The sequence below is a fragment of the Hippoglossus hippoglossus genome, chromosome 2 (assembly GCF_009819705.1).
Source record: "Hippoglossus hippoglossus isolate fHipHip1 chromosome 2, fHipHip1.pri, whole genome shotgun sequence".
Taxonomy (NCBI): domain Eukaryota; kingdom Metazoa; phylum Chordata; class Actinopteri; order Pleuronectiformes; family Pleuronectidae; genus Hippoglossus; species Hippoglossus hippoglossus.
The window spans coordinates 10,945,585-10,953,084 of record NC_047152.1 but is presented as its reverse complement, the minus strand read 5'-3'; the positions used below and the strand labels follow the sequence as shown (position 1 = coordinate 10,953,084).

Here is a 7,500-nt window from a genome sequence, read left to right as displayed (position 1 = left end):
GATGAAGTGAAGATGATGAAGTGAAGATGATGAAGATGATGAAGTGAAGATGATAAAGTGATGAAGTGAAGATGGAGGAAACAGTTTGAGTGTTTTCATGTAGTCTCACTCGTGACGCTGCTGTTGAGCAAGGTGACTTTCTGCTGCAGGTTCAGATCTTCCTCCTCCAGATGTTTCTTCAGCTGGGACACAGACTCCATGTTCTCTGTTCAACACACATCAACACAACAAAGTGTCAAACACGTGTTCACCAAACACTGATGATGTAATTCACTTGTTGCCTCACATTAGTCCTGCAGGTGAATTTAAGTGTTACAGGTGAAACACTTTATTTATGTCTCTGATTTCATAGTTTCCACCTTCTGACACCTGTTAGCATCTGTTAGCATCTGTTAGCATCTGTTAGCTCGCCTCGGACCACAAGGCGACAGTGGTTCGTTGTTTATCCGACAGTCACTTCACTTCAGCGGGTAAAACAAGTGTCGTTATCCGGTTAAACGTCGGCTCCGTCGACTCGTTGATGGTAAAACACTGACAAATAAACGCTTCGAAGTTTCAAACACAACGTTTGACAGCTAACACAGTTAGCTCGTAGCTAGCCGACGCGCTGCTGTTTCTACGGCAACATGACGTCATCACACTGCGACGGCGCACACCCCTCTGCACCAAAAACAAATGTTTATTTATTATATAAATTTATTTATTTACTAAGGAAATAAAGACAAAAAACAACCAGAGGAAAAAAGATGTTTTAAATAGAGGTCATAAAGAATTTATTCATGTTGCTTGTCTATAAGTTGTTAAATATATAAACGATATATATATATACACAGTATATATATATATATATATATATATATATATATATAATATATATATATATATAGTATATATATTTAATAGTATATATATTATATATATAGTTAATAAGTGTTATTATCAGTAAAGTGTATCGTCTGTGAGGCTGCAGTGCGCCCCGGTGGCCTGTGGGTGGCGCTGTTAGTTGAGCTGAATGAGTGGAACAGCAGCAGCTTCACTCATCTTCAGTGTGAGGAGCTGCAGCGGAACCAGTTCACTGTCAGTGATGAGTGAGGATCATCTCCCTCTTCATCCAGAAGATACTCATTGGTTTGTATCTTCAGAAACATCAATGAGAAGTTTTTCTTTAAATAGATTTGATCAATGTTAGTTTTTCTTTGTGATCCTATTGGTTCAGAAATATATTATTATTGATGCTCTTCTTTCTGTGTCCATTCATTAAGAATTTATATCAAACACTATATATGTTGTTGACCATAATATTATATAATAAAGTTAGTACTATTTAAATTATATATCATGAATATCTCTTTATATATAAAACTAAATTAATGTAAAATAATATATTTACACAACATATGACACGTTTATATTATATAAAAGTCTTCTCTCTGCTGATCACGTGGTGAGCAGTAATAGTAACGCACAGTAACGTGATAGTAACGGACGGTCGGTGCAGCTGCTGCAGCCTCACGGTGCGCGCTGCGCCTGCGTGCTCGAACACACAGACCGTGCGCGCGTCCGCTGCCCGCACCGGCAGAGAGAGAGCAGCACCGGGGGACGGTAACGGGATCTGTAACGGTGACGTGATGTGATGCCGCGCGGGATCACGGTAACGTAAGAGCAGCAGCAGAGGAGGAAGAGGAGGAGGAAGAGGAGGAGGAGGCTGACCGAGGAGGATGCAGCAGTGATCGGTACCGGGAGCAGGAGACACATCCGTCCCTCCAACCGGAGCCTGGACCGAGCAGGGATGGACTGGTAGGGAGGAGGAGGAGGAGGAGGAGGAGGCGCGAGGAGACACCGACGGTACATAACGGAGCAGAGCGCGAGGAGGAGGAGGAGGAGGGAGGAAGAGGAGGGAGGATGAATCCGGTGGACGGAGGAGGAGAAGCGGGCCCGGACGGCCTGGCGACGGCAGGTAGGTGTGTGTGTGTGTGTGTGTGTGTGTGTGTGTGCGTGAGTGCATGAGTGCGCGCGAGCAGGCGTGTGCGTGTGTGTAGTGGGAGCTGCTGTCGCCATGATGCCTCCACATCCGCCCATTGACTCAGAGAGTGTGTGTGTGTGTGGGGGTGTGGAGGGTCCCACCAAGGAGGATTGTGGGAAGGCCTGCTGGGTTATTAAACGTGTGTGTGTGTGTGTGTGTGTGTGTGTGTGTGTGTGTGTGTGTGTGTGTGTGTGTGTGTTTCCCATTCATTCCAGTAGTAGAGGTATCATCATCATCATCATCATCATCATCTTCATCAGTAGCAGTAAAACAGAATCCTGGCCTCTGATTGGCTGACAGGAGTCAATTAAAATCCTTTTGAATGGTCACAGTTCGGACATCAAGGTGGAACGTTCACCTGCAGGTAACCATGGCAACAGCCTCATGCAGCACCAGCAGGTGAAGCTGTCACCTGATCGTCTCTGAGTTGATTGACAGGATCACAGTGATCAATAATCAATGAATCATACATGTCACATTATACATTATACATGATTATACATAAATGTGAGGATTAAAGAAAATAAACATGAACGTCTTTGAGTTTGAGACAAAACAAGAAGCTTAACAACCGACCGCACATTGTTTTGATTGATCGATCAGATGATCTACAGATGAATCAGTGAAGGTTCAGCTGCAGGACATATTCAAGACTTTTAGAAAACTTCGAAGATCTTTCTTTAAGGGACTTTAATCATTTTAAAGACTTTTTCAGACCTTTTTCAGAGATGGTATCATTATTGTTATTATTATTATGTTTTGAGTCAAATTGATTTCAATAAACATCTGGATCCAGTGAATGTAGACGTGATTCATCAGGAGGAACTGAGTCACGTTTTAGTTGCTTTATTATTTAGACTTAAACAGAATAAGTAAATAGAAGTTAGCGTGCGGACCATGTCCCAGCTGCTAACATAGAGGAGGCAGAGTCAATGACCTGTGATGCATCTTCATTTACGATCTGGGAGTTGGACGAAGACTCGTGACTCTTTAACTTCGCATCTTTAGGCCTCAGGCTAGCAGTTTCCCTCTGTTTCCAGTCATTATGCTAGGCTAAGCTAACCTGCTGGTTGCTGACCTTCTTACAATTAGCGTTAGCATTATTTAGACTTTGATTTTAAACTTTTTGTCCAAACATTAAAATGTAAAACACGTAACCAGATCCACTCGTCTCTTCAGTCAGTAGAATAAACACTTTAATACACAATTTGTTTATTGATGTTTATTCTTCAGGAACTGTGTTTGACTTTTCTGAATCTTCTATGTGTGTTTATTTACCGAAGGAAAACCAGAAAACAAATATCCAGAGATCCTCCGATAGATTTACCAGTGAAGGTCTGAAAGCGTCCGATGTTCGTACGATGCTCCTGATCGTCTTCATTAGTTGAGTTGTGTCATCAGGGAGACGAGTCCTGACAGTTTCTCTGAGGCTCTGAGCAGCAGCTATTTTAGGTTTACACTGTGTGTGTGTGTGTGTGTGTGTGTGTGTGTGTGTGATGCCTCCACATCCACCCATTGACTCAGAGAGAGAGAGAGTGTGTGTGTGTGTGTGTGACAGCTGGTTCAGGATCAGTCAGGGTGATTGACAGCTGGTCAATCAGACTGTTGATTGATTTTTCTGATGATCGTCATGTTTTGTCTGCGTCGGACCACAGACACCGACATCACCTCATTAGTGTCCACACACTGTAAATAAACATGGACACATCACAGCTACATCATCATCTGCAACGCCCCCTGGTGTCTGGCTGCAGTACATCAGAAACCCTCCTTCATCTTTATATACAGTCACTGATGGTATATATATATATGTATGTGAGTAACACAGTGACGTTGTGTATATACAGTGATGATCTGTGTTAATCCGTCAGACGTCTCAAACAATCAGTCTGGATTAAAGCGTCTGGGTCGTGAAGGACTGAAGGACACTAGTGAAGGAGACAGAGGACGGAGCGAGGAGCTAGTGAAGGATGAATAAACGAGTGTCCCTCTCTCTTCTCCTTCATCTCCGCCACGTTTTTAGGTTTTCTCTCCGAGGGGTAGCGCCGCTCGCCGAGCTGCTAATGTGAGACGCTTAATGTCCTCAGTGTGTGTGTGTGTTGGATTAGCTTCCTCCCGCTGTGGAGGATGATCTGACGCACACACACACACTGACACACACACAGACACACACACAGACACACACTGAGCTGCAGGACTTTGACTTGAAATGTCAGTTGAAGCCTGATTGGTTGAGTTCAGTGGACGTTTGGATCTGATGTTATTTGGTTCATCTTTATTTTAACATTCAACAACCAGCGTCTGAAACACGTGAACAGACAGAATCACGGGATGAGGAGCAACGTTTCTCACTTTGTTTTATCTTCATCGATTCATCGTCTGTTATTATCATCACATTATTATCTGAAGCATCAGTGATTTATAAAATCTCTGCAGCTCCAGATGAGACGAGAGGAGACGGACGGGTCAAGACTTTTGATTCTTTAGCTCTTTGGTGTTTTGACTGTTGACACGACATCTGAGGACGTCCCCAACAAACTGATAAACTCAGACGGTGTCACCTTCATGTTCGCAGGAGGATGAACCCTCGGACTTTTTTAACAGCAGCATCTCAACAATCATCCCACGTGTGTTTGGGAACATTCGTAGCTTTTACAAATGATAAAGTTATGAGAAAAAACATGTTTCATTTTCCATGTGTGTGTCTCAGGTTCAGGTAAAGCCGAGTGTGTTCGGGCGGTCGACGTCCTGACGGTGCTCAGAGAGAAAGTGGCCTTTGTATCAGGTAACACACACACACACTCACCCACACACTCACACACACACTCACACACACACACAGTGTGACCCAGTTTAAACGACTGAGTGTTTGTTTCAGGAGGACGAGACAAACGAGGCGGACCAATCCTGACCTTCCCTGCCAGGACTAATCACGATCGAATAAAACAGGAGGACCTCAGCCGATTGGTCACTTACCTGGCGACCATACCCAGGTACAGGATGTCCCCTCTACCTGTCTCTCTCTCAGTGAAGTCAGTGGACATGAGCAAACCTGGGTGAGACTAACACCACGTCTGTCCCTCTCCCTGTCTGTCTCAGTGAGGATGTGCGAGCCCGGGGCTTCACCGTGGTGGTGGACATGCGCGGCAGTAAGTGGGACAGTGTGAAGCCGGTGCTGAGGACGCTGCAGGAGTCGTTTTCCTCCAACATCCACACGGCTCTGCTCATCAAACCAGACACTTTCTGGCAGAAACACAAAACCAACCTGGGCAGTGCCAAGCTCAGCTTCGAGGTACTACTGCAGTACTACTACTGCAGTACTAAGACTGATAACTACTGCAGTACTAAGACTGATAACTACTGCAGTACTAAGACTGATAACTACTGCTGTACGATGCGCTCCACTGAAACCTAACTACTATTGATGCTAACTGACGTACCACTAAAGGTGCTAACTGTGCAGCTACTGATGCTCCACTGTCTCTCTGTCTCCAGACCTCCCTGGTGTCGGTGGAGGGTCTGTCCCGGCTCGTCGACCCCTCCCAGTTGACCTCTGACCTCGGCGGCTCGCTGGAGTACGACCACGTGGAGTGGACCGAGCTGCGTCTGGGTCTGGATGAGTTCTCTGGGGCCGCCACGCAGCTGCTGGTCCAGCTGGAGCAGCTGGAGGCGGGACTGAGCCGCATCCCAGAGCCCCAGGACGTGGACGAGGCCCGAAAGTAAGAAAGAGCCGCAGCGTACTCATTGATTATTTAGTGAAGCTATTGATTGTGTATTAAAACTTTCCCTCTCCAGACTCCTGGAGGAACACAATCGTCTGAGAAACACCGTCGCCACGGCGCCAGTTGAAGCCCTTGAACGAGAAGGGCGGAGTTTGCTCCAGCGCATGCGCTTGGTCCCCTCACATGGCGACGCCTCTAATGAAGTCAGCGGTGGTGGTTGTAGCCACGGCAGCTGGCTGTCAGGTGGGACGGACTTCCAGAGCGTGGCGCCCAAGGTGTCGTCCCTGCTGGAGCGACTGCAGGCGGCTCGTAGCCACCTGCTGCAGAGCTGGAGCGACAGGAAGCTGCACCTGGACCAGGCGCTGCAGCTGCACCTGTTTGAACAGGACGCCACCAAGGTGAGGTGGGCGGGGACGATGGCGCACAGGGCATCGAACCTACGAGCTCTCTCACCTTTGATTCTTTCTGCTGTCTCTCTCTCAGATGTCGGAGTGGATCGCCCACAGTAAAGAGCTGTTCATGCAGAGTCTGGTGGAGGTGGGCCAGACCCACCAGCACGTCCTCGACCTCCAGACACAACACCAGCACTTCACCGCCAACTGCATGGTCAGTGTGCGATCTCGTTCTGTTCCGAACCCGAACGTGATCTTTAACGAATCCTTGTTAACAACGTCTCTGAATGTCTCCGGGCAGAATGGCAGCGTGAACGTGGACAGCGTGGTCACCGTGGCGGCGAGGCTCGCAGAGGCCGGTCACTACGGCGCTGAGCGGATCTCCTTGGTGTCGTCACGGTTACAGGAAGACTGGAAGTCCCTGACAGCGGCACTGGAAGAGCGTAGCAACACGCTTGCTATGGCAACTGGCTTCCACCAGGGGGCTGAACAGGTGATTAATACACTTGTTTGTCTACCTGTCTCACTATCTGATCGTCTTTACTCGTCCACAACCAACGTGGTGTCTACCTGTCTGTCTGTCTACCTGTCTGTCTGTCCAGTTCATGCTGAAGGTCGAAGGTTGGGTTCAGGCGTGCTCTGAAGGGTCGTTGCCGTCGGCGACAGCAGAACTGGAGGCTGCGACGAAAAAACATCAGGAGCTGAACGAAGAAATCTCTGCTAACTACACACAGGTACCTGTCTGTCTGCCCACCTGTCTGTCTGCTCACCTGTGTGTCTGCCCACCTGTCTGTCTGCTCACCTGTCTGACTGCTCACCTGTCTCTGCTCACCTGTGTGTCTGCCACCTGTCTGTCTGCTCACCTGTGTGTCTGCCACCTGTGTGTCTGCTCACCTGTCTGTCTGCTCACCTGTCTGTCTGCTCACCTGTCTGTCTGCTCACCTGTCTGTCTGTCACCTGTGTGTCTGCTCACCTGTGTGTCTGCCACCTGTCTGTCTGCCACCTGTCTGCTCACCTGTGTCTGCTCACCTGTCTGTCTGCCACCTGTCTGTCTGCTCACCTGTTGTCTGCTCACCTGTCTGTCTGCTCACTGTCTGACTGTCCACCTGTGTGTCTGCTCACCTGTGTCTGCTCACCTGTGTCTGCTCACCTGTCTGTCTGCTCACCTGTCTGTCTGCCACCTGTGTGTCTGCTCACCTGTCTGTCTGCTCACCTGTCTGACTGTCCACCTGTCTGTCTGCTCACCTGTGTGTCTGCTCACCTGTCTGACTGTCCACCTGTCTGTCTGCTCACCTGTGTGTCTGCTCACCTGTCTGACTGTCCACCTGTCTGTCTGCTCACCTGTGTGTCTGCTCACCTGTCT

At 47.9% G+C, this 7,500-nt stretch overlaps 2 protein-coding genes across 2 annotated transcripts in view; one reads left to right on the top strand and one right to left on the bottom strand.

The window, feature by feature from the left end:
• Positions 1–644, bottom strand: part of LOC117777694 (IQ calmodulin-binding motif-containing protein 1-like) — an 8,692-nt gene extending 8,048 nt beyond the window's left edge. Inside the window, 2 exon segments of the mRNA XM_034612570.1 lie at positions 110–210; positions 358–644. Coding sequence (XP_034468461.1) covers positions 110–210; positions 358–389 — 133 coding nt within the window. The 5' untranslated portion in view covers positions 390–644.
• Positions 645–1,541: 897 nt separating this feature from the next.
• The window catches only part of LOC117773418 (kalirin-like), a 29,684-nt gene continuing 23,725 nt past the window's right edge, over positions 1,542–7,500 (top strand). The window contains 9 exon segments of the mRNA XM_034605336.1: positions 1,542–1,957; positions 4,734–4,808; positions 4,902–5,016; positions 5,123–5,315; positions 5,519–5,742; positions 5,819–6,143; positions 6,229–6,351; positions 6,439–6,630; positions 6,740–6,871. Coding sequence (XP_034461227.1) covers positions 1,903–1,957; positions 4,734–4,808; positions 4,902–5,016; positions 5,123–5,315; positions 5,519–5,742; positions 5,819–6,143; positions 6,229–6,351; positions 6,439–6,630; positions 6,740–6,871 — 1,434 coding nt within the window. The 5' untranslated portion in view covers positions 1,542–1,902.